Consider the following 27,877-nt stretch of genomic DNA (forward strand, 5'->3'; position numbering starts at 1 on the left):
TATAATCTTTATTGAAACCTCATCAGAGGAATCTTAAATGGATGCAGACCCAGAAGCTGCTTTAAATAACATTTTCAAAATACTTCAAAGAATCCCCATAATCCATCAGAACAGCAGGAGGCAACAATTGAAGAAACCCATTTGTTTTACAACAGCTTTGTGGAAAAGCTTGTAAAGATCCATCAGCTTCCGAAGTTCCCTTAAAACAGTGGAGCTCCTTGATACTCTTGTCCCCTTAAGGTTTAATTTTTTGCTTGGTTAGAGAAAATTCATATGTTGGCCAGCAACGTGCAAGTAATACTATGCCTTCGCCCTCTCGGTGAAGGGTTTTATTTTGTTTATTACAGAACTTCACAGAAGAATTGCTGGTCCAGCCAGTCTGCTGCACCACACAATCCATGAAATTGGAAGAAAGGAGGTTTTAGACAATAACTTTTTCAATCGCATTATCTGTTTCATGATCTTCTTCTGTCTGAACAGTTACTGTGGCTGACTGCCCACACATATGCTGATGGTCTTTCCAATCCTGAAAATGAGCACAAAAAACCGACTGAATTGGAAGCAATTATTGAGTGAAGTAAAAGTACAGCAACATGCAGCAGGGGCCGGGAATGCTACCGTTACATAATGGTATGTGGGAATGACCTTGGGAGGCAGGGCAATATCATGCAGCCAAGGGAAGTGTCAGATAAAAGGCATCTTAGCCAGTAGCAGGAATATGGGTGGGACAAGAGATGCAGAAGAGACCCTCCCTAGTTTGGGGGGAGCTGTAAAGGGAGGGGGGAAGAGAAGTACTTTCAGACTTGCAATATTCTATTAATGTAACCTTTCAATAAGGTAGAATTAGCTCATATGGTCATATTTCTTGTCTGTAGGGCTGATATGGTGCAGTGATTAGGGTGCAGTACTGCAGGCCACTTCAGCTGACTGTTATCTGCAGTTCAGCAGTTCTAATCTCACCGGCTCAAGGTTGACTCAGCCTTCCATCCTTCTGAGGTGGGTGAAATGAGGACCCAGACTGTGTGGGTGATATGCTGACTGTAAAACTGCTTAGAGAGGGCTGAAAGCCCTATGAAGCGGTAGATAAGTCTAATTGCTGTTGCTATTGCTATATCAATTTGCAAATCTGAAAATATTTCTCTTCCCACCCTTCCCCTTTGAAGCTCCCCAAACTAAGAAGTCTCTCTTTGACCTCTTACCCAGTCCACATTCTTGCTGTGAACCAAACTGCCTTTTATCTGATCATACCCTTGGCTGTATCTTGTTGTCCTGTCTCCCAAGGTCATTCTCACATAGCATTTACACACTTTATTTATTAATAAAACATTACACACAACAAGTCTCACATACTTGCACGCCCAAGCCATTCCTAAGCTTGCTTAGCAATGGGGTGCTAAAATCTTTGATACGTTCCATCTTTCTTAAATACATATCCTAGACAAGTTGGAAAAAGGAGAAAGCATGAGCACCCAATGAAATTATCAAACTAAAAGAGAAATTTATTAAAATCCAAAATTAAATTGCACTAAGCTGTAAATGGCACAGCACCATATTTCTGAGTTAAACTACCAAATTAAAAAGACCCTGTATTGGCAATGCAGAAGATCATCACTATTCCGAATAAGACATTTTGATATTTCCTTCGTATCAAGAAAGGTCTAGAAGTTTAGAGCGTATTCTGCTCACTGCTCTGACACCAAGAGACCCATGTTTCTAAAAGTGTTTTGCTTCTATACCAAAAGGTGAAAACCAAAAGGAATAAAAACAAGAGAAACTTCATCCATATTTTTTAGAAGGGAAAATAGTCCTTTCTTGATTTAATCTAGGGATACAAAGTCTGGTCTACAAACCCAAACAACCACAACAGGGGATCAAAAATTGGGATTTTCTTTAACTCTTTGCTAAAGAGCTGGATTTTTGTAGCTCTAACCTAGTACTCCTAATATAATCATTGTTGGTTGCTCAAAAGTACTAGATCATACATGGACACTTGCTTCTTCAGCTCTGCAGGACAACTGTATTCATAAGGGGTGTGATACCTTCCGTTGACAGAACGTTGAGCAGTAATTGACTTTATGGCAACCGGTGCATTCATTCATTGCCTCCCGGCCACAGTTTACACAGGATTGCTGTGAGATTGCAGGCAAAGAATACAAGTTAAATGGAAGTAAAAGGAGGTTGCATATGATGTATAAAAAAGAAGTCATATATAATTTCTGCCATCCATGTACTGGTACAATTCTCTTAATACAGAAACTGGGCACCAGAGGTGGGTTTCTACCGGTACAGACTGGTTCAGCCAAATAGGTAGTAACTTGGTCGGCCATGTGACCGGACCCGTTCTATCCTGGGCGCTGCCATCTTTATTTTCTGTTCTGCACATGTGCAGAACAATCTTCATTGAAAAAATGTAGTTTTCTCCTTTTTAATGGTGTGCGCATGCACAAACCTTTTTAAATGCAAATGTGCACACGCACGGAACGCATGCAAAAAAATTTGGACACCAAACCGGTAATAATGCCAGCAGGAACCCACTGCTGCTGGGCACTCTTCACAATTAAAACAAGTTCTCTAACTTCTTTCAGGAACCAAAGACAGCCCAAATTTGATAATATGAAGTAGAAAATGTCATGTCTTTATGAGACTCTGGAAAGTATCTGTTTGCCTCTGGTTGCAGCAAAATGAAAAGATAGGAAACTTGCAGTGGACAGAAAGCTCTGAAAAGCAAAAATACTGTTACCATCCATCCATCCTTTCATCCATCTATCCATCTATGATCCCACACACACATGCATTTGTAAATTACTAGGAACTTTTGAGTGCCACTAATCTATGTTGTAAAAAGAAAGTTTTTTAAAAAAAATTCTAATTTTATTAAAAATTGCCATTACAATGATAAATACAAAACTAAAAAAAATGAAAGAAAAACAAACAAACAGAAAAGAAAAATAGGGAAAAAATAAGAATATACTAAGAAAAAAGAAAAGAAATACATAATAAATTACTTCTCCCTTCTTCACAACAAGTATAAACAATTTTAGTAACATCATCTTTGCTTAAAATACAACAAATAATCTCTTCTTCCCATATCCCCTTTCTTTATAAACAAATGCTTAAAATATCATCTGCTTTTTAGCAAAGCCTTCTTCAGTTTTCCTTTCCTTCCCTGGATGTCCCAAGAATTGAGATAGCACAATGCAAAATTCTTACCACTAGACCATAAAAAAGGCCATCCTTATCCAAATGGACAGGAGAAAATTTTAAAAAAATCCTAAGTATATATAATAAGCAGGCAGCAGGAAAGATTACAAGGGTGCAACTGAATGTGAGTATTATTATTTTTTGTCTCAAACTGGGGCAGGAACAAGAGTCTTCAAAGAGTAGGCAATTTGGCATTTCTCAGTAGTTTTATGGTTAAAACATGCTAGCAGGAAAGATGCATCAAAGTCTAATGATTCTGAATTGTTAATAACAGAATGCAGAATGATAGATAGAAAATGAAATATAGAAAAGCATGAGATTAAGGAACTGGCCTCCAGAGAAGCCAGACGTTTTTAAATTTACATGATTAATACCATCAATCTCTTATATTTGGACCACAAGTTTTAATGGGATAGGAAACCTTGGGAATTTGGAAAAATAACATTTTGTTTTGTATTTCTAACCTCTCTGTTCAAACAGCTCATTCAAAACAGAAGAAGAAGATGGATTTACATCTCAATTAGCTACCTTGACCCCTTCCAGTCCGGCTTCAGACCCGGTTACAGCACAGAAACCGCTTTGGTCGCATTGACCGATGATCTCTGGAGGGCCAGAGATGGAGGCCATGCGTCCATCCTGGTTCTCCTTGACCTCTCAGCGGCTTTCGATACCATCGACCATGGTATCCTTCTGCGACGACTGCGGGAGGTGGGGGTGGGAGGCACTGTTTTGCAGTGGTTCTCCTCCTACCTCTCGGACAGGTCGCAGTCGGTGTTGGTAGGGGGGCAGAGATCGTCCCTGAGGCCCCTAAAATATGGGGTGCCGCAGGGCTCGGTCTTATCCCCCCTACTATTTAACATATACATGAAACCGCTGGGCGAGATCATTCGGAGGCACGGGATAAAATACCATCAATATGCGGACAATACGCAATTGTATCTGTCCGCCCCGTGCCAACTCAATGAAGCGGTGGATGTGATGAACCAGGGTCTGGAGGCCGTTAGGAACTGGATGAGCGCTAACAAACTGGTACTCAACCCAGACAAGACCGAGTGGCTGTTGTGTTTCCCTCCCAACAATTTGGCTAATGTTCCATCTATCAGGCTGGGGGGTCAAATTTTATACCCCTCAGATAGGGTTCGTAACTTAGGAGTCCTCCTGGATCCACAGCTGACTCTCGATCATCACCTGTCGGCTGTGACCAGGGGGGCATTTGCCCAGGTTCGCCTGGTCCGCCAGTTACGACCCTACCTGAATCGGGAGGCTCTCACAACAGTCACTCGAGCCCTTGTGATCTCTAGGCTGGAATACTGCAATGTGCTCTACATGGGGCTGCCCCTGAAGTGCATCCGGCGACTGCAGTTAGTCCAGAATGCAGCCGCGCGAGTGATAGTGGGCGCACCGCGGTTCGCCCACGTTACACCCATCCTCCACGAGCTGCACTGGCTACCTGTCGATCTCCGGGTGCGCTTCAGGGTACTGATGACCACCTTTAAAGCACTCCATGGTAGTGGATCTGGGTACTTGAGAGACCGCCTTCTGCCGATTACCTCCCTCCGACCGATTAGATCGCACAGACTGGGCCTCCTCCGAATTCCATCCGCCAGTCAATGTCGACTGGCGACTACACGGAGGAGAGCCTTTTCTGTTGCAGCTCCGACCCTGTGGAACGATCTCCCCGTCGAGATACGCACCCTCACCACCGTCCAGGCCTTCCGCGCAGCCCTCAAGACCTGGCTCTCCCAACAGGCCTGGGGATAAGTCCTTAATTTGCCCCACCCGAGTGTTGAATGTAGAATGCATGTTGTGTTTTTACTACTTATCTTGTTTATATATTGTTTATTTTGTATTGTACCCCCTCCCTAATGGTTGTAAGCCGCCCTGAGTCCCCTCAGGGAAAAGGGCGGCCTATAAATTTTAATAAAATACCTACAAAAAAAAAAAAAATCAATTAGCTTGCAACTCATATTGTTACTTAGGCATGATTGGTGTCTCTATACAAGGTGAATATTGGTGTACAAGGAAGGGATTGTGAATAAATTGCCTTGCTGCAACAGCATTAGCAAGACCATATGGCATGGGATCAAACTTGACCGTGTCACATGACGTATTGTGATGCTTTTTGCCTTTGCGGAGCAGGGGTGGGCGTGGCCTGCGTGCGACGCATTTGGCCCCTGGGCCACCAGTTTGACAGGCCTGCCATATGCAAGGCAGAGAGATATACTTGTTTTCATTTCATTTCATTTCATTTATTAAATTTATAGGCCGCCCAATCCCGGAGGACTCCGGGCGGCTTACAATGAAAGAAGAAAAAAAGAAAAGCAAAATAAGTTAAAAAAAAAAAGTTTAAAATACACAACACACATACGTTCTAATCGGGGCTGGACCTTAACACTAAGGTCAAAAGCCCCAGGCCTGCCGGAACAGTCAGGTTTTCAGACTCAACTGATTCACAGTGATTGACACCTAATTTGTTTGCACCATCTGCCAATAAATTCTCTGCAAACCAAAGTACAACAAATGTCACAGGATTCCCTCATTTCAGCAGCAGCTGTATTGCAAAGACAAGCCTCAGGGATGCAACCCAATGAGAACTTGTCATAACACCCATAAAGAGCTCGGTAAATAGAGAAAGAAAAAAGGACTAGTAGAAAGGGAAAACCAAAAAAATAGCTGTGAAGCAGGAGACCTAAGATCAGATTAACATTTCCTCCAAGGAATTTATACTGACTATTGGGGGTGGGGGTGTTCTGGTTTTTTCCCCCTCTACGCAGCTACTGCCCCCCTCCCCCCCAAAAAAGAGCACTTGAGAGCATGGTAGCCAAATTTCAAGGAAAATTATGTAATCATGGTTTCTCATCCATTTGGAGGGGCAGACATAACTAGGGGGAAGGAAGTCCTGAAAATAGGCTTAGCCCCATGCTGTGGAGAGCTTTATAGGTAACCCGAGCACAATATAGTAAAAGTCAGAAGCACACTGGCAACCAATGCAGATCATGGAGCAAAGAAGTAAAATGTGTAGGTTGAAAGGCACTTTAACAGTGCTGCTGCATTTTGTACCAACTGCAGTCTGCTCCTACCAAACTGTTGGGGTATTCACCTTTCCCTATTCATAAAGGCAGTTTTAGGGCACGGTCCACCCCCAGGTTCTCCCCCAGGGAACGCCCCCAAAGCACCAGATGGTAAAAGGTCACCTTCTACCAATTCAAAATACACTGTAAAAAAAAATCCATACATTTCCCACCTATCAGCTATTAATGTTATGACCACAAGGGCAGATCAGAAGCACACCACAATAATGGACGCCACACTGGCCTCTTCAAGACTTGGGGGCTAAAGGAAGGTGACAAAATGGATGCCAATCCCTTATGGGTGATAAGTTGCTATCTCAGGAACCAGGCCAGCTTAGCCTTATCAGCATTAACATGCTCAATCTCAGACCATTAGTCTGCTGCCACTGAGAAGCCGCCATTCAGTATCAAAAAAGAACATGGCAATAGCTGGATAGTCCTTAGATACCATTCAGATTCAATCTTTGGGCTTACCTTAATAATAATTTCAGTTTTTCCATCAACATCTTCTGTATGCTGAAATAACTGACTCTGATACTGGAAAAATTGAAAGACATCATAAATTTCTTTTTATAATTACTTCATGCTGCTCTTGGAAGAATACTGTAGTTACAAGAAACAGTTTTCTATTGGAAATATGGCTATGTGGAGTGCTTGCATCATAAACAAGTGAGAACTTATTTAAGTAATATTAAGAAGTGTACACCTTTAAAGACACATCGAACTGTATATCCTGTGTACTAAATTATACACTATCATTTATCTTTCAAATAGGAAAGACACATTTGAGATAAAAGAAAGAACTGCGTATATTTCAATTACTTCCTTTTATATCGTGCTTAAAAACAAAAACAAAAACCCACAGCTGGAAATTGCACATCTGTAGCTTTGTTAGTGCAGAAGAAGAAAGCTTTGTCCAGAGAAGCTAAAAGTTTGCCAATGGTAACCTCCTTCCTTGCCCAACATTTAATGTCTGCTGCCATTTAGATACCTACATCTCTATACTGACAAGAAATTCTGTTTTTTTCTCTTGGTTTGTTATCTACAAGCTGGCTCAAGTATTTTGGGGGGTCCATTAAGAGACTGTCATTATACTGAACAGATTTCCATTCTAATAGCAACAAATTATTTACAAATTTCCATGTGATCATTTTTTTCATTTCACATTTTCATTGAAACAGAGAACAGCTGGAAGAGGCTACAAGGATCATTTAGTCTAACTTTCAGGCCATCCGTGAAAGGTAGCTGTCTAATCTCTACATAAATGCCTGAGGGGGAGGGGTGTCACACACCCACAACTTCCATATGTACACTGTTCTACTGTTGTATGGATTTAAATATTATACAATTTCCCCCAATATTTAACAAATCTAAGTAGCTGTGACGCTTATACGTTAACCAATTTAACCAATTCAATAACTATTGAAATCACTACATGCCATACCCACTTTAACAATAGGTGGCTATATAAGTATTTTTTTAAAATAAGTAATAGACAAAAATCACAGAATGCAGACATAAAATGACAGGTATAATTAGCAATAAAAGCCAACTGACGCCTTTCAGTAAAAGGATAGTTCATTAAAACTATTGGTACATTCTTACAAAGCTCTCTGTGCTAAAAGCAAATTGACACTGTAGAAAATAAGAAATTTTCAGCACCCACAGTTAGCTCTGATCATAGCAAATCTAATGTTCAATGTTTATTTTTTACTGAGGCATAGTTCTTAAATTTTATTAAATGGCTAGAGACCAATGTGAAGATATTCCCAGCTGCCTCCAATCTCAAATGCTATGAAAGAAAAAGTCCTTAAATATTTAGATGTTTGAGTAAGAATTAAATCTTACTCAAACATCTAAATAATTATTTTGATGTTTGAGTAAGATTTAATTCTTACTCAAACATCTAAATAAAAGAGCAACCTATTGAAGCAACTAACAGTGATAAGGCAGGGAACTTAAGCCAACATACATGGTAATCAAGTGACAAATATGTTCTTAGAACTGCCTCAGAAGAGGAAATAATGTGTAGACAAGGGAAACCACAGAATCACCTGGCCTCAATCAGAAAGGAAGTAAAGTGAGCATCTCTCCTACAGACAGCTGGTAAAGAACAGCTATTGAAATCCATGCCTCCCCCCCCCCCCACTCCTGGGTCCTAGAAAGCCCAAACAAAGAAGGCTCCAGGAATTCATGCAGAGAAAGCACTTGAGGACAAGAGTGGGCAGACACAGGGCTCCCCAGGTGATTCATCTAAAAGCACTGAGGGAGGGAGGGAGAGGGAGAGGGAGCACTTGGTGGATATATAAGCAGGCTTACTTTCATTCCCAGAACCGATTTTAATATTTAAAAACTACAGATATTTTCTAATTGGTAATTCAATTGCAATCCCAATGCTATTGGGATCCCTGGTGGTGCAGTGGCTAGAATGAAATATTGCATGCTGACTCTGCCCACAACCAGGAGTTCAATCCTGATGAGGCTGAGGGTTGACTCAGCCTTCCATTTTTCCAAGGTTGGTAAAATAAAGATCCAGATGGTTGGGTACCTTATTGTGACACTGTAAACTACTCAGTGTGCTGTAAAGCACTATGGAAGAGTAAACAAGTCTAAGTGCTATTGGGTATTAATGTATAAAGTCTTCCAGTATTTAAGATCAGTGCATATGAAGACATTCTATTCCTGAAAATTCCTCTCAATACCCTAAAATAATATTTGGAAGGCCTACTCTGGATATTCTCCAATGGTGTAAATAGGCCTGCAATAGTGCGGTAGGCCTGGAAGATTCTCCATCTTCTGAATGACAGACACACATTTTTATTCTTGCAGAATTTTTAGTAATGTGTTATTTTATACACTACTGGGATATTTTAACTTTCTTGCCACTGCTTTGATTGATTATTTTATTATCTACCTTATTGATTTTATTTGGAACTTTTATGTAAAAGCTTATTTACAGTATATGTTACTATAAACCATCTTGGTGATGTTTAATTGGCAAATGGTATATAAATACTTTAAATAATTAAGTAAATAATACTCTATATGTATCAGAGGTGGGTTGCCCCCAGTTTGGCCCGGATCGGGCAAACTGATAGTAGCAATGGCAAGAGTCTTTGCCCACCCATCCAAACACTTTCAGTGCGTGCATACCCAAACCAATAGTAAAAAAATTGGCAACCCTCCACTGATATGTATCTACCGTATATACTCAAGTATAAGCCGAGTTTTTCAGCCCACTTTTTGGGCTGAAAAAAGCTGTCTCGGCTTATACTTGAGTCAGTGAAAAATTTGCCCAAAATGGAAGAGAAAAAGGGGCGGGGCCATGCTGCTGGGTGACGCTCGTGAATGGCCCGGCGCCTCTGTGAGTTTCCCCTCCCTCTGTGTCAGTTTGCCGCGCAGCGCGCACCGCACCATCCCCCCTCCTCACGTTCTAATGTAATGCAGGGCTGTTTTACGATTCCCCTTCCTCCCCCTCCTGCCGCTCTGCAACGATGTCCCACCTCCTCCTTGTTATGGCAAGCAGCCACATAGTGATGTCCCACCTCCTCTGGTACAGTGATCCAATGATAGGAATCACTGTGCCGTGTGTCATAGGAGGCGGGACATCGCTCCCGCGGCTGCACGGGACATCATCATCACAGCGGGACATCAGCATCATGAGGTGAGTGAAGTATTTCATTGAATACACTGCTAGTTTACTGTTTTTCTTTGAAATAAATATTCAAAAACATTATTGGTATCTATTTTTATTTTTGAAATTTACCGGTAGCTGCTGCATTTCCCACCCTAGGCTTATACTCGAGTCAATAACTTTTCCAGTTTTTTGTGGTAAAATTAGGTGCCTCGGCTTATATTCGGGTCGGCCTATACTCGAGTATATACGGTATTATGCATTTTAGAAGATTTTCCTTTAAGCTTTGCCTCAGATCTGAAAATATTTCTGTTTGAATATAAATCCTAGGTCGGAGCTCTAATTTTTTAGGTTATGTTGCTCCAAATGCAGTAGAAGAAATCCAATATATTATTTTGGAATGCATACTGCAGATCAGAAATGATGCTACCAAATCCAAAATCATTGTATGGTTGCACTCTGAAATTCACTAAGAGAGACTATAGTAATGACTACATCCATATTGTCACTGTGCCATGCATCGGGGTGGACGTTTTTCTCTTTCAACAGTGTCTAAAGCAGCATAGGTAGTTTTAAAAGATGGCTATAAGATATTTGAGGCTGTTGGATTCCTTTCTTGAAACACTATTTATTACCTCTTTCCTTTCCGCATCAGCTTGAAGTTTCGCTTGAGAAACAGCAGCTTCTCTGTAGGAAGAGCTGGCCTGCTTCGCTTGTTCGATCAGCGTCTTCAGCTGCCGAGCTGTGTTAAGCAGAGAATTGACAGTCTCTTCTAGGTACAGCCAGTTCCGTTGTTCTGTCATTTCAAGTCCATTCATCACAGAGGAGGAGATTGTCTTAGTGGGCGTAGCAGGTGGCACCGCCAAGGCAGGGAGTGAGGTCAGCACTAAAAGATAGAGCCACAAACTGAGTTTGATCCACCAGTAACTGTGCCTGAAAGTTGGCCAAATCCGTCATCCATCCTACTTGTCATCCACAGCCATTCAATGTGGTTGTGGTAGAGAGCTAGGCGGCAGACTACCTCTCAGTTCAGTTCTGTTCAGAAATCAATAATTTAAGCTGCTTCCACTGAGTGTTTCATCATAGTAAAGTACTGATAATTTCTGGTTGTATTACAAATAACCAATACAAAAACATTTGAATATTTGAGATTTTGAATTCTCTATGATGCGGTAGCTTTTTTTTTTATTAGTCTAGGAATCTGGAAGCAGGATGTATATACTTTTAATAAATCTTAGAACTGAAGCAAACCATAGAGCAAGCAGGCTGTAACAATTTCAGTGGATCCTATTAACAGTTGAAAATAACAAACCAGCTTTATAGGTGCCACAGATTCTTTTATCTATATCCAAAGTCAATGGGCTCCCAAAACCCCAGAGGACTAACACAAGTCCCTTTGGACTTTAGGCATCCCACACACAAGCATACAATGGATAGTACTCAACAGTTGTTTCTCACACACTTCTCCAAGTCTACTCCTACTCCTACTATTAGTTCTAGACTAATACAATTTCTGAGCCCTAGTGCAACAGAAAAGTTTTAATGTCTCTTGGCCCTTGGCTGTTTCCAATAGTTCTATTTCCACCAAGAACAAAAAGCACCTCCCTCTCACTCCCAGAACAACTTAAACACACCAACAACTCTGCCGCAACAACACACCTGCTTGTCTGCTCAGCTTTTATACCGGCTGGTTGCTGAGCAGCTGAGCTGGCTAGGAAAAGGTTTTAAAGGGGCAGGGCACCATCAACCCAGATGTTAGCCAACTTGCAGGTAGCCTGGCCTCTCACAATGGGCTAGTGAAATCCAGCACCTGAAGAGAATGCGGCAGTACACATTTAATAACTTGAAGACTTCACTGCATATCCAGTGATTTTTTTCCCCCGTCTTTGCAAATCCAGTTCCTCTAGTTTCTCACAAAGTCAAAATGTGTGGGCGATACTAAATCTAGGCAGAATGTTTCCTTCTTTCACTATTTCTCAGAAGTGGTGGTGGTAGTGGGATCCATGACTGAGGTGGAATCCAAGATTGCAGAGGGATCCACAGTACCAGGCACCTGAAAGGCAAGATGTGGCAGACTGGAAGGCAGTCCTTCCTCTCTGGACTGCAGGAGTCTGGCCCATGCTATGACAGATAGTCTTTGACTTACAACTGGGACCTGAATTTCTGTTGCTAAGCGATATGGTCATAAAGCATGATATCACGTGACCATATGGCTTAACAACAGCAATGAATGTTTGAATGTTTATTTTATTTATATGTTGCCCTTTTCCCCCGAAGGGGACTCAGGGCGGCTCACAACTCAACTAAGGGAGGGGGATACAGACAAAAAAATTAAAACAACGCGCAACAATACATAATTTAAAACACACAACAGTCATACCATTCGAGAAGGGGGTAGAAGCTTTTTAGCCCCAGGCCTGTCGGAATAGCCAGGTTTTAAGGGCTTTGCGGAAGGTCTGGAGGGTGGTGAGGATTCAAATCTCCATGGGGAGTTCGTTCCAGAGGGTCGGAGCAGCCACAGAGAAGGCTCTCCTCCAAGTAGTCGCCAGTCGACACTGGCCGGCGGATGGAATTCGGAGGAGGCCTAATCTGTGGGATCTAATCAGTCTAGAGGAGGTAATTGGCTAATTGGGTAATCACGGCAGCCCCACTTGCCGTCATAACTGTAGATGTTAACTCCAGGGTTGTTAAATGAGTAGCATAAGGAGTCTTGGTAAGGAACACAAGGCTGCCACAAGGGAGTTGGGGAGGCCCAGCACAGGCCATAGACACATGTGGATGTGCTGTGATGCAGTACAAGCTCAGGGAAGCGAAGGAAAGAACACACTGCAGCTCAGGAGCACCTTGATGTGCCATGTCTCTGGGGCAACAAGACGCTCTTGAGCTGCAGTGCAGAGCAAAGCCACAGCTTCCCCTGGAAACCTCAGCTGTCCCAGCAGCATGGCACTAAGCTGCCATATTCTGGGAATCCCAGAACTGTGGTTCCAGGAAGCCCCTTTGCACTGCACTGCTGGCCCAGGTTTAGCATTGCAAAGGCCTTTGCACCATGATGGTGGGCTTCCTGGGAAGCTGTTCACCAGCCCCAGCCCAGCAGGGCACCACAAAGGGTTTTTCTCACAGTGCTAAGAGCTTCTGCAAAAGGCTTGGCTTTGCCCTGTGAAAGGCTTCTTGACCCCACGTAGCTTTTGCACTGCAAAAAGCTAGGCCTGCCCAGCAGCTCGGTGCAAAGCTGCAGCTACCTCAGTCCTGTCCCAGCTGCCCTTGCCACCCTGCCCTTGAGGCCTTTGCTGCCCTGTGCATCATTACCCCAGTTGACTTTCATTAACTTCTTGCTCTTGTTGCTGAGAAGGCATCCAGCCTGGCTCTTTGTGAGGCAGCTGCTCTGCAGAACACTGGAGAAAAAGTCTCGTATGGCCTCACGAAGGGTCAGGCTGGGTCAAAACCAAGAGCAAGAAGATGGTGAAGGTCAGTTAGGAAAGCAGGGACTGGAGGGATATGGGACATAGATTGGGCTGTGTGTGTGAAATAGCAGGGGCTGAAGGCCCAAAGGGGCATAGATTTGGGGTGGGGTGGGGGTGGTGATAACTCTCAAGTTATTCTGTAACTCTTGCAGGAAAGAACACACCCTTGTCTTGTCAAAATTCTTTTACAATCTCACTGTATTCATGCAGGTAACCTTTACAAAACACAGTATGGTACACCTAATAGCTTCATGGCACCTCTGTGTGAATTTTTTTAACCTCCTGTTAAGCCAGAAATCTCTAAACCAAGGGACCATATTGGAGGTGGATGGGAAGGGCTGGGAGGGTTCAGAGCTATGACCTAGATATTCCCAGAGAATCAGTGTCCTTGTTCAGTCAAAGAGCTCCATGACTTTTCAGAGCAAGTCAAATTAATAGTCCCCATCCTGAGGAAATTGAAAGCTACTGAAACTCTACCTGAGCTCGCAACTTTCTTAACACAACCACTACCAGATTACAATGGTTCCAATCTCCAAATCAGCAATCCTCTTGACTGTGTAGAACAACAGCTTGAACACAACATAGCACTTGGATTGGATCCTTGACAGTGCTGCATTCACAACCAAGGTCATTTTCATCCCTCCACCTATAATTCTCGCTCTTTTCTTCCTACACGAGGGCATCAGCAGGCGACATCAGCAGCACCCTAGTACATCTACACCACCCAGGTGACTTACTATTTCCCCAAAATATGAGTATATTTATGCAGAAAAAATAGTGAATTTATACAATTAACAATGTGGGAATTATTTTAGAGACAAAAGAAATCTTACCAATTTTGGGATGAGAAGTTGGCAACGCTGCTTCGGGGAATGCGGAGATCTGACAACTGTCTTGATAAGTTGGATAGTGAGGCTCTGGATGATTGACCTGACAAGGTTGTTGCTGAAGGTTTGTATCTTGCACTGTTGAGAAGAGCATAAAGTCAGTCTAAAGGAACTGGTTTGGATGTTACATCTTGGAAGTTCACAAAAGGTAAGTTTTGACAAAATCGTAAAGAAAGATACATACAGATAGTCCAGAACTGTAGCCCTGATGTCAGGAAAATGAAAGCTCAGAATATATGAAATTGCAAACAACAAAAAGCTAATATATTCAAATTCAGAACTAAAGTCCAAAATAATCTTGATGGGTTACAGAAATGGGCTGAGAATAAGATCCTGGAATTTACAAGGTATGTGCAAAGTTTAAAAAAGCCAGAAACAGAAATAAATGCAGGATATTTGGTTTGATAATATTTGTGAAACAGAACTTGAAGTACAGATAGTTCTCAACTTACTACCTTTTGTTTAGCAACCATTCAAAGTTACAACAGCACTGGGAAAAAAGACTTATGACCAGTCCTCATGCTTATGACTGTCACAGCCTCCCCCCATGATTATTTGGGCATGTATTTTTGATGGTCACAGTATCCTAGAGTGCTGTGATTGATTGCTATTAGTGACTTTCCCAGCTAGCTTCTGACAAGCAAAGTAGTGGAGGAAGTTGGATTTGCTTAATGATTGTAGGGATTCACTTAACAATTGTGGCGAAAAAGTGTTGTAAAATTGGGTGCAACTCATTTGCTTAGCAATGGAAATCATCGTCCCAATCGTGGTCATAAATTGAGAATTACCTGTGGTTAATGATTACAGACTAACCATAGGTTAGCAATGTGAGGTGGTTGGGAGGAAAAGGCAAATTGCAATTTCATATAATTACCCAAATCATGGGAAGGAATCCATCCATTTTTTCTTTGATCAGACCGCACTTCTAGAGTGGGCTCTGAACAGGCAAAATAATTTAATAAGATTTCAGAAAATTAGAATACGTTCAGAAAAGAGCTCTGAGGATGTCCAAAAGCTACCTCTTATGAAGAGAGAATGAAGGATATGATGATATTCAGGCTTGAAAAGAGTAAGGAGTAAGCATTCTTCAAGAAGTGAAAAGGGTATCAGAAGAAAGCTAAGGCATATTCTCTGTTACTATATGTAAAGGATGCAGAATAACGGATTTAAGCTACAGAAAGGCAGGTTCCAACTGAATCTTGGGGATAAACTTCCTGACAGTGGGAGCATCAGTGAAACCAATTATCTACAGAGGTTAAGAGATTCTTCTTCCTTAGATGAATCTAAGCAGAACTGCAGAGCCATCTGTCTGGATTATTTTGATTTAGAGTCCTGCCTTGGAACAGAGGGTTGGATTCAATAGCTTAAATGGCCCTTTCCAACAATATAACCTGTGGCTCATTCCTGAGGCTGGGCAATTGATTGAAGCAACTGCTTTACACTGGATTCTCATACACCTGTATCCGAGAATAAATCCCACTGAACCCATCGATAGAATTTTCTATTTTTGTGCTATTAATCACATTTCCTATCTTCTTTTATTCCTGCCCGATTCCTCCTCCTAAAATGTAGGTTTAAAGAGGTATCCCGATCATGTATGGATGCGGATTTGTCTTACTCACCAGTGGTACCAGTGAAAACATCACCTTGGGATGGACTTTCTGAGATAATAGCTGTGGCCTCCACGGCCGCTGTACGATCAAAGGTCAAAGTGCCAGAAGTTGTAATCTGTCCTGAAGGAGTCACCGTGACTAGAAAAGGATGAAAATGTTTTCAGAATTAAGTAGACTGCTAATACTTAGTGATCAAAGGATCCCCCAGTTTTGTTTCTAACCAGCAGAAACACCCCACTGAGCTAATAGATAAAACTTTCCAAAAACAATCATGAAAGAAATGCAACAAGCCAAATTATTAAGGCTAAAAGCTTCCCAATTTAGCATTCCGAAAAGAATATTTGATTAAGACCGAAAGCAAACATTAAAATTAAATACAGCTTTAAGTAATATTTGGAAATATTTTCTTGACGTTATTACTCAAATTATAACCGTCAGCTAGTGAATAAAGATCAAATAAGGATTTAAGGATACCAACAGGGAAGCTTAAGATGGTTTGCGATTTATACTAAAGTGACAAAGCTGAAAAGGAGGAAAGGCTGCTTCTTACAAAGTGTACAATGACTATTGAATGTTTTTGAAACTGAACATTTTTGTCATTTTGAAAACAATGATAAATGTTAAATGACAATTAGGATTCATTTGGGAATATCACATGGAACTCTTACACGTGGTGGCAGCAGTTCCAGGAAGCAAGGTGATGTTTTTGGGTGAATCCTTCTTCACTGGTGTTGTAGGTAATTCATTCTCTTTTTTCCTTCTTTTATAGGGGACAAACAGTCTTATGGGACCACTCTGATAAAAAGAAAGCAATCATTGTCAGAATATGGCGAAAATTCTTTCTGGAGATAGAATTAATGTTTGTTTGTTTGTTTTTTGCTAGTTGATATAATCTAAACCTTGTATAAATTGCCTCACCAAAAAGAAAAAAGAAAATTGACATCTTGACACAATGAATTTAACACAGTTAAATTGAAAATATTTCTATATTGCAGACAAAGGATCCCAGTCCCAAGCCACTCATGTCTATCTTTTTACATCCACAATTCTGATAAAGATGAAATCCTTTCATTATAAATATTATTATAAGACAGCTAAGTGCTCAGTTGCTACTGTTGTCATGCCTTGCATGAGAAACTTCAATAATATTCAATATATTGAACGCTATTGAATAATATATTGGAATAACATATTGAACATTTCAATTCAAATAATATATTCTTTTTTATTCAATAAAAAGGACAGCTCTAATCACGTACTCCAAAATATTTTCATTTCACGTTAGACACGTTAAGCACACATTCTTTAAAGGAACACAATGTTAGTGAAATCTGAGAATTTTAATTTTGTTTCTCTAAGACCAGTTTTTCATGTACCAACTCTGCATTTTTCCCCAATGAGCTACTTTCAAGTGTGGTGGACTACACCTTCTCTCACTGCTTGCTCTGGGTCTGATAGCTGCTGCAGTTCAATAAAATATGAAATACTTCTACGCTGACTGATTACAATTGACAAGAAGTCCAGTTCAGCAAATTTGGAGTACATCTGGATGGGAAGATATCTGCTTTACTGAGTTTTCCTTTTAATGCTTCTACACTGTGGAACCAGCTTTCTTTTGAAATTCCTACTTGTCTATGTCTAGTACCTTTACAATAATGAACAAACATCATGCCAAATATTTATTTATTTATTGCTAACGTTTCTATGCAACTTCAATCAGAAAAAAACTGTCCAATAACAAGGGACTGAGATGTTTTTTTTACAAGGTAGAGCAACTTTCTATGTTTGGAATGTCCTTCCCAAGTGGCACCCACAGTGACCTCATTTCGGTGCCAAATAAAGACTCCCCCCCCCCAATTTTCCCAGGATCTTTAGACTGCAGTTTAAATCATATAGTTTTAGATGTTAGTAACTGCTTTGCTGCTGACTGGTTTGTAGCTGCATTTACTTTGAATTTTATTTAATTCATCTGATAAATTTAAATTTTGAATGGTACTTTTTATGATAAACTGACTACAAATTGATTACTGGGTTGCTTAAAAGGTTAATAAATAAATATAATCCATCTAATTACAAAATAACATAAACAGAGAAAAATCGCAGGATTAATAACATTGTAACTGAATTCCCAGTACCCATAGTGACAATCTTTCTTCCTACTCCATATTCTTTTACTCCTGAGTCCCCAAAGGCTCTGCAGAGTAATCAGATTTCCAATAAAGTCCAGAAGGTAGTAAGGGAAGGAGCCCATCTCATGGAGGGGTTTGTGGGGGAAAGTAAACAGAGGACGGAAGTTCCCACAGGAAGGCCCACTTCTAAGCGCCTTCTCACCACACCACAAACATTGAGGTAAACTCCACAGATTTTAAATACATTTTTAAAACAAGTGGATGTTTATTGTTAATAATCTACTATAGGTAGACCTCGATTTACGACAATTGAGCCCAAAATTTTTGTTGTTAAGTGGAACATTTGTTAAGTGAGTTTTGCCTCATTTTATGACTTTTCTTGCCACGGTTGTTAAGTGAACATTGCAGTTGATAAGTTAGTTAACATAGTTAAGGGAATCTGGCTTCCCCATTGACTTTGCTTGTCAAAAGGTTGCAAAAGGGCATTACGTGACCGTGGGACACAGTAACAGTCATAAGTATGAACCAGTTGCCAAGCATCTGAATTTTGATCACATGATCATAGGGATGCTGCAAAGGTTGTAAGTTTGAAAAACGGTCGTAAGTCACTTTTTTCAGTGCCATTGTAACTTTGAACTGTCATAAGTAGAGGACTACCTGTACCAAAACTAAGTAAAATCCGGTATTAATTTCTTTTGCCTAAAAGCCTGCTACTGCAATAACTAGAGGAGTATATCAATTGAAAATGGTGATAGGACCCTATATGTTTCTTTGCTGCCTTTTCCTGTTGACAAAGGACCTTTCAGCCCACAGTATTTATAAATCATCTCTGTATGATAATCAGTGTGTAGCAGTTCAGCACATCATCAAGTAATCCAAGCAGCATTTTTTAGACTCACCAGACTCATGTCATCACAACACGCAGCGCAAGTGCATGAGGCCGCATGGGGATTTATTATTCCATCCTGGAATAGAATTGATAGAAAAGAACAGTATTAGGAATCTTACATGCACAAAGACAGCCAGACATATTAATTCCCACAATGGAAGAATGGATAATAAAGACGATAAAGTTGGTGAAGATGGCAAACGTTTTAATGAAAGAAAAGAATCTATGTAGTTTTGTTGCTACTTGGAAATTGCTCCTGGGCTTTTGCACTTGAAACTGAGGGGGGGGAAAAAGAAACTTTGAGCTTAGCTTTTGATGACCAGATTGACTTTGTCGTTATAGAAATGGCCTGAAATGTGAAGCAGAAAGTTAATGCTGTAACTTATGTATTATACTGCACTGAAAAAAAGTTGAAAGTCACTACTCTTTTTCTTTCTCTTTGAAGCTCTCTTCTTTCTTCTCCTTCTCCATCTTTCCTGACTTTTGTTTCTATTTGTATTTTATTTTATAATGAACTTTAATAAAAATATTAAAACTGGAAAAGAGCAATATTAGGTTGGAAAAACTGATACCCATCCAGCATTAACACAAGGAAGCCCTTCCTAGTTCTCCAAGCACTGAGACCTTGGCTGGCATGTTGCTTTAAAGTAAAATTAACCAACTAATCTAATATCCTACCTACGGTCCTCTCCCCTCACCTCTGTGTTCACCACTGCCATGCTTCTTTACAGCATACACTCTCTAGATGCTGTAGAACTACAAATAATGGAAATAGGGAGCTGTCTAAAGTACAGGCAATTTATGAAATGGTGTCATGAAATATGACTGTGATGAAAAGAACGCTGGATATGAAAGGATGCTATTACCAGAAACTAGTTAGGTTTTCTTTTCTCTCATCTCCCATTTTCAATATATTGCTTATTAAATTCTTCTTCTCTTTTCCCGTGTTTTGCAAAATGTTGTTTACCCATTAAGGGAATAACATAGTGGATATTTATGTATGCATAAAAGGTGTCTTATAAAATTTTCTACTGCTTGTCTGACTATCGCATATATTTTCTGGTAATTTGTATCCTCAGCAAGACCTTGCTGGAGGTCTTCTCCATTTTCAAGAAATACATTGTATAAAAATAAGTATACACGTGATGAAACTCTTTCAAATGTCATAAATCATATGCGTTTATGTAGGAATCAATCCCATTGAATTCAGTAGTATTTATTGTGGCATATGTGACAGTAGGAAGAAAAAGATGCTAAGGAATCTTACATGAATAAGGCACTGTATTGGCCTCCCAGCATAACGAATACTTCTTTTCCAGTCTTTGCTACTGGCTCTTCCAGCCATAGCTTCGAATTCAGTGGGGCTGTACCAGTTGTCCCCTTGCTTAATACAACGACCTCGACCACCTAAGTACAGGATAAAACAAAGAAACAACTCCTGCTTAATAATTGTTTTATACAAATGAGGTTCAGAAGAGTCTGCAAAAACCTTTCCCTGCAAGCTGCAGACTAATAGTTCCCTTCCCACTAAAAAAAATGCCTTCCCAAAATAAACACTCTTAACGGTTTCGCAAAACAGAGCATTCACTTTCATGTTGATGCAAGTGCCAATTTTCCTTCCCTTCTCATTCACAGCTAAGCACAATACTGAGATGAATAACATGAAGTCTAGAAAAGGATTTCTTCCAGGCCATTCATTCACTTTTAATTGCTAACATTGGTCTACTGTGTACAAATGAACTTGATATGAAACATGTATCATGTATTGAAAAGCGGACAAATAGCTATCATTTAGACAGCTTGATGCATGCAATGACTTGTATCCAAGATAGTATTTCCTCTCTTTACTCTCTCAACAGACCAAAATGTTATCTGGGTGGAATTTTGGAGGACAAAAGAGTAGGGAATATAGGCAGGGAATTCTCCTTAAGTTACATTCTATATTTGCATTGCTATCAAATTTAAAAACAGATCCTGTCATAACTCTGCGATTGACTGTGTTCCAAATTTATGGAGAAATATCCTGGATATTAGGAAATTTAACTCTTAGTGAAAGTCAATGTTTAATCTTAGTGGGTTAACAATTTTGGCGGGTTCTTAATCACTCAGATGGATCAGAAAAATATAGGTTGAAATTCCTCACCTGAACCAAGTCGATTTTTGTACAATATCCCACTGATATTTCGACATCGCACAGGCAGTTCATTATCATACACTGACGGGTCCCAGTTATATTTTGTTCCACCTTTTTCTTGACCAGATGTTAACTGAGTAGAGGGGGACTGAGATCCTTCAAATAAAAGGAAAGGTAACCAAGTCTTAACATACAGTTTCCATTTTTGCATTTCCTTTAGAATGCCAAAACTGTGATCCTCAAAATGATAGGTAGTCAATAAAAAACCAAAGAGTACAACTTATTCCTTCAATAGTTAAAAGAATAAAAAATGAATATTAAATCCTCTCTAAACAACACATCAATTGTCTGATTTTTGAAATATGGAATCCATGCAGAAAGGACTTACATTGTCATTAGGTGCTATACTTGTACTATTCCTCTCAGGAAACTAACACTGATACAGGAAATAACTGCATCTTATAAATTCCATGTCATCTCCATACCTCAACTATTACCAAAGCAACACTGGATACTTACTTGTTTGTTTATTTACTTACAGGGTTTATGGACTACTCCAATTAACCAACCTGAGCAGCATACAATTTCCCAGTATGTAATTAGGATTAAACATAAATATAAAATAAATTAAAAACAACACTATATATTACAATTGCATAAAACTGAGAGATGTAGTCAAAATAAACAACAAATAATCCATCATCTGGAGAGATTGTCATAATGACCCAGCCTCCCTGACTTGACAAAACAGCCATGTTATCATCAAATTTCTAAAAACCAGAAGAGCGGGCAGATTACATAGGGATACTATTCCAGAAGACATGGACAGGGACTGAAATGCATTGCTTGTATAATACAGAATACAAATGCCTGAGTTTGCTTATCCTGCTATCCTGCAATGGCTAATGAATAGATAAGATGTTTTAGTGTCTTAATAGCTTCCATACAAGACAGAAAATGCTGAGATACTATCACAACAGACCAATGAGAAGCCTGAACTACAGAACTTGCAAGGGAGGAATAGCAAATTGAAGATGCCTCTGCAAAATGGAAGATTGCTCATATGTGCCCAGATAGCTGATACTTATGAGAAGAGCACAACAGTGTGGTTTACTGTGGGTTTGAGTGCCAGGAGACATAGCCATGCTTTTCATTTATATTTCAAATTACTTAACCGCTCAGAGATTGCTCACAACTGCAACATAACGTTTTAAAGAACATCAAGTTTGCAAACTTTACTTTCTAATCACTTTCAGAAATTGCCTATTAACCATCTTAAAACTATTAGAGATCTTCAAAACAACAAATTTGAAAAGTTGCCAGGTAAGTTTAACATCAATTCTGAACAAAAGAAAAATTAATTACAAACTTAAGAACTCAAAAGTATTTGAAATAAACAGCAAAAAGCTAGATAACAGTTTGATATGAGAAAAACAGATTAAGGGTTGAGATAAATTTGAAGTATTAACTTTTACTATAGAATTTTAGAATTAATTATTTAAAAAATCGCTATCTTTTATAGGTAGTACATGTAGTTTGGTTATCTTGGCTGCTATAGATCATTGGATTACAGCACCTTTCTTTCCCACTCAAGCAATTCTGAGAAGAGATGGAATGAAAAACAAGAAATTCTGCCAATCAAATATTTGCTTATGCAAACTAATGAAAAAAAAATTATAAATTTATGCTGTATTTCTATATGTCATTTAAAAAAGGTTTCCCCAGCTCACATTTTACCTGTAGTAAGAGGCGCAGATGGCCCCTTCAGACCTGCACTCTCCACAATGGTGCCATCTGTATGAACCACAATCAGAGTGGCTTTTTCAGCATTTAAGCTATCCCCAATCTGAAGAGCTGTTCTTCCAGACTGAAATAAAAAAAGGTTCGCTAGCATAACCGAAAGGATTAGATTGTTATGTTTCTTAATACATAAGAATTCCTAAAAAAATTCCCATAGAAATATCAAGTTGCATATATTGAAGAGTGCAAGAAGAACAGTCAAATCCCTCTCTTCCATATACAAATGTATGGATACTAGCACTCTGTTTTCTCCTTTCTTGAGGAAAAAAGAGAATACTGGACATATGATCAATAGCTATAGCACCCTGTTTGATACATTACTCCAATTTTATAAGGAACCATTAAGGAGCACTGTCTGGGTATAGACAAATACACTTTAAACATAAATTAACTAATATAATCTTACAGAATCACCTAAATATTTTTCTCAAGTTTAGATATATTTCCAGTACATTTCCATAATTTATTAAATAAATTTTCTCATAAAAAATGAAATAAGGTAACGCTGGCAAGATTTGTTCATAAAGCCAATGCTGACTTCTAATATTCTTGTTTTCAAAATGGTTATAGATTGGTTGCATTATAATTCATTTTCAAATCTTTCCAGGTATTAATGCCAGATTGAATGGTGTGTAGGTCTGTCTACCTTTTATTCCCCTTTTGACGATAAAGATAATTGCCTTTCCTGAGTCAACTGGCACTTCAACAGTTTTATAGCATTTCTCAGAGACAACAGACATAGGTTTAATCAAAACTGATATATATATGGTTTTGATTCCTTGAATTCATTTAAGGTCTGAAGATACCGTATTTTTCAGAGTATAAGACGCACCAAGGTTTTGAAGAGGCAAATTAAAAAAATGGGTAGGTAGATAGATAGAGGGAGAGATAGGGAGAGAAAGAGAGAGAAATACAGTAGGTAGGTAGGGAGAGAAAGTTGTTAGGTAGGTAGATAGATAAAGGGATAGAGATAGATAGATAAATACAGTAGGTAGGTAGGGAGAGAGAGTAGGTTGGTTGGTAAGTAGAGGGATATATAGAGAGAGAAAGAGAGAGAGAGAGAGAGAGAGAGAGAGAGAGAGAGAGAGAGAAATACAGTAGGGAGGGAGGGAGAGGGAGGGAGTAGGTAGGTAGGTAGCTGTTTCCAGGTGTATTTATCCATGTGCTGGAGAAGGAAATTGCTGACAATCTGCAGCACCTAAGACTTTGTTTCTGCTGGCACAGCACTTGATCAATCTAATTCTCATCAATCACTCTAACTAAAGAGCTTTCCGAAAGGGGGGAAAAAAGTTTTTGCACTCTGCAAACCTCCCAAAAATGGCCCATTTTTCACGAAAACGCCCCCCCCCCCTTTAAAAGGGCATGAATAGCCTTGGAGGGGCTTGCAGAGTGCTCCTGAGGGGGGCAAAAACGAGCAAAAAACAGCCCATTTTTTGTGAAAGCAAGCCCATTTTTTGTAAAAAAAAATTGCATGCATAGCCTTGTGGAGGCTTATAGAGGGCTCTTGGGGGCTGGGGGGCAAAAAACGGCCTGTCTTTTGCTAATTTCTGCCCTCCCCAGCCCCAGGAGCTCTCTGAAAGCCTCCATAAGGTTATGCACGGCCATTTTGATGAAGGGGGCGGGGCTTTGGGGGCAAAAATGCTGTATTCAATGTATAAGACACACCCAGATTTTCAGCCTCTTTTTTGAGGGAAAAAAAGTGCGTCTTATACTCTAAAAAATACGGTATTCATCATATTATGTAGTGAAGGCTGAGTCATACTGAAATAGAACTGCCATTGCAAGCTCTATTATTTTAGTCATGCCTATGGCATTTTATACTGAATCAGCTAAAACCTCCTTGCCTCAGGAGATTTAGTAATCAAGACCTTGACCATACCAAATACAATCTCTATGTTGACTAGCGTTCCGCGTTCACCAGAGGAGAGGGACCCAGTGAAGATAATGGAATCAGTAGAACCAGATGTACCACAAGTATTATAAGATTAAGTATTATATTTACACTACTTGCATAACATTATTACAAGTATTATAACATTTCTAATAAATTTATACATTTATTAGGAATTAGGTACAGCTGTCTTCTAAGTGATACAGTTGAAATTTGTCTCCATTTAACTGGAGAGACGGTATTTATTTATTCATTCATTCATTCATTCATTCATTCATTCATTCATTCATTATTCAATTTTCTACACTGCCCATCTCACTTGCATGATTCTGGATGGCTTACAAATAAAACCATGCAACCATATAAAACAACATGGTTTATTAAAAAAGTGAATTAGAACCACATTAAAAAAAAACAATAAATGAGTGAACAGTGGAAAGTAAAAAAATTAAAATGGCCAAGGGAACAAACCATCCTTCAAACCACCAGTCAACCCCAAGTTGCATGCCACTGTTTGAACCCCATGCCAGTTGGCAGAGCCAGGTTTTGATGGTATTCTGGAAGGCCAAGAGAGCAGGAGCCCACCTCACCTCCAGGGGAAGGGGGAACTGCAGAGAAGGCTCTCTTCCTAGACCCCACCAGTTGAAATTGATCGATGGGGTCAGCAACATAGTCTCTCTGCCTGAATGGGTGGGATGGGTCAATAAAATAGGGATAAGACAGTTACTTAAGTAACGTGGTCCCATGTCATGAAGAGCTTTTAAAGTGATAACCAACATCTGGACCCAGAAGCTAGCATCCAATGCCACTCACACAGCAGAGATGTTACATGCACAACTCTAGCAGTGCCTAAAACTGTTCGCGCCACTGCATTGTACACCAGTGTAGCTTCTGGATAATTTTCAAGGGTAAACCTATACAGGTAGAGTACATTGCAATAGTCAATGTGAGAAATGACTAGGGCACAAGTGAGTGAAAGAATACCTTTGTGGGCTAACAACAATAAAGAAGAAAATGTCACAAGATGTTAATCCATTTTAACTGTGAATAACTAAATTAAAGATTTAGCTGGATTTATACAATACCCTTGAATTGCAAGCTAGCCAACCTTAGTAATGGCTAGCCTACTGTGTTTGGCAAATCCAGTCATATTTATTCTGCTCATCTCCAATACAAACCTTCCTAATACAAATCGGTGCAATTTGATTACACAATGAACCTTCACAGCTACTTTACAACACACATTTACAATAGAAACTTTCTACCACGAAGGAAATATTGAATATGCAAAAATAAATATTGTAAGATTAAGTAAACCTGACCTTACCAATACATGTCCTGAGATTGATGCTGCATTTGCCACAGATGTAGTGAATACATTGTCTGCTGAGGCACCCACATTGGCTACTGTTACTGTGGTTACTTCTGTAAAATATGATCCAAATAATATTTGCTGTGATATCCTTCTTCAGAACTACCAAAATCCAAGAAGCAAATATTCATATGTTCTGTTAAATGAGATGTTTATAGAATGGTATCTTAATATTGATTCTGAGGGTACAATTTTCATTATCTACCTATCAATTTCCAGTATTTATATACTGACTTTATTAATAGAGCTACCAATGATTATGTGTACATAATATTAATAGCCAAATATTAAGAGAGAAAAGGAATCCTTGCCCATTTATAATCTAGCTGGTTTTTGTAAATTCAGTAACTATTTGGATGGTTTCAGTGTGTTGCAGTTAATCTGTCTGCTGTTGCTCTTAGAAATTTTAATCAGTCCAATATCTTTTGTTACAGCATCTTAAAATGCAAACAGGCAGCTACAGCAATTGTTTTTCATCAAGTACTCCAACTAAATTAGTAACTCAGTTGTAGGTATATATTTAAAAAATCAACAAGTCATGTTGCACTGTGATGGAGAAATGCTAGATTTCTGCCTGTCTGACCACCGGCAAAAATCACATCAGAATTCTGTCAGGGATAAGAAACGGCACAACTAAAATAATGTAGAGGAAAAGGTGGCACTTTCTGCGCTTTCTTGTCGTCATGGATGATGCACACATGTATGTATGTATCCTCATGATGAGGTACTAGAGGTACTACGTTAAGAAGATCCAAACGTTTCCACCAAAGGAGAGACGCTTGAAAGTAAGTTATTCGCGTGATGCACCATTCGCACAAGCGAATGATCACCACACGACCTAGTCACGACCCGAGCTCAATGACCGGCGGGTGGCGTGCTTGTACGCATGCGCGCCGACCTGCAAAGGCAGCTGCCGCAGCAGCCTCGTCCGCACTCGGCAGGGATTCGGCTCCCATCTCAATGTGTTCGGCATCTGCCGCCATTACGGTGACAGCCGTCACCTCCTCTTCCTCTTGTGGCTCCGCCTCCGAACCGGGCACCTGTCCTCGGTGTTCGTGCTGCTGCTCGGATCCTTCTGCGGCTGCGGCAGCTGCCGCTGCTGCAGCTACTGCAGCAGCGGCAGCTACCGCCGCCGCCTCGGCTAAACCTAGTTGCTTCGCGGCCGAGTCCGAGTCCTCCATCCGAAGACACTTAGTGGAGGGGGAGGGGGGGTTGTTATCCCGCGAGGTTTGCCGAATTCGTCCGAATGAAAGTTATTCTCCGATCTCGCCCGATCTCCACTTTAAGAATCCCGAATAGGGAAACGAACGGCCCAAAGCCGTTTCCGATCTTATCCGACTATCGTCGATGACGGGTCTTCCCGAACCCGTCCAGCAACCCGCTTCGGTCTCACCCGAGTGATCCCGATCAGAGCCGACTTCTCCCGATCCACCGAAAGTTCATGTTGAGGCGGCTAGAGCGAGATCGGAAGCTCGCGAAGTTACCCGAAGAGATGGCGGTTACTCGTCGAGCTACGGCCGCTGCCGAAGAGGCCCGAGTCTTTCCGGCTATGACCGAACCGGGATGGGAAACAAAGGTCCGAAGAAGAGCGAAGGCTTCGTCAAATCCTCCCTCTCACAATCCGGACCCACCGGCAGTGTCCGAGGGGGCCCGAATATCTCCGAGGACGCGAACAATAAAGGCGATCGTGGAGTTCCGCTCGCGCGAAACCCGCCGAACGGCTATCCGCCCATGCAGCCCTAGGAGGCTGCGCAAGGGTTGTCGGGATGCTGGAGGGATTGGGGAGGGGGAGGGA

At 40.4% G+C, this 27,877-nt stretch overlaps 1 protein-coding gene across 2 annotated transcripts; it reads right to left on the bottom strand.

Moving 5' to 3' along the window:
• DEAF1 (DEAF1 transcription factor) lies at window positions 1–27,843 on the bottom strand. Of its 2 annotated transcripts, none has more exons than XM_032235863.1 (13): window positions 26,981–27,843; window positions 26,038–26,135; window positions 22,757–22,886; window positions 21,029–21,175; window positions 20,153–20,292; window positions 18,896–18,961; window positions 16,536–16,662; window positions 15,877–16,005; window positions 14,201–14,332; window positions 10,542–10,792; window positions 6,747–6,809; window positions 2,040–2,129; window positions 1–526 (listed from the first exon to the last, which is right to left on the bottom strand). In XM_032235863.1, exons 1-13 carry the CDS (start codon window positions 27,261–27,263, stop codon window positions 422–424), a joined length of 1,761 nt encoding a protein of 586 aa, XP_032091754.1. In that variant the 5' UTR covers window positions 27,264–27,843; the 3' UTR covers window positions 1–421. The 2 variants fall into 2 exon arrangements, with proteins under 2 accessions (XP_032091754.1, XP_032091760.1); XM_032235869.1 differs by having other exon boundaries at window positions 444–526; window positions 1,983–2,129.
• Between the last annotated feature and the right edge of the window lie 34 nt (window positions 27,844–27,877).

Source organism: Thamnophis elegans, chromosome 1, assembly GCF_009769535.1.
Source record: "Thamnophis elegans isolate rThaEle1 chromosome 1, rThaEle1.pri, whole genome shotgun sequence".
NCBI classification, from domain to species: domain Eukaryota; kingdom Metazoa; phylum Chordata; class Lepidosauria; order Squamata; family Colubridae; genus Thamnophis; species Thamnophis elegans.

Excerpts from the sequence above, each read along its gene's own strand:
- DEAF1 (XM_032235863.1), bottom strand. The coding sequence starts at position 27,263 with ATGGAGGACTCGGACTCGGCCGCGAAGCAACTAGGTTTAGCCGAGGCG. Across the intron at positions 18,962-20,152 it reads CAATACAGTGCCTTATTCAT|GATGGAATAATAAATCCCCA; the intron begins GTAAGATTCCTT and ends ATTCTATTCCAG. Across the intron at positions 16,663-18,895 it reads GTTGTGATGACATGAGTCTG|AGTGGTCCCATAAGACTGTT; the intron begins GTGAGTCTAAAA and ends TCTTTTTATCAG.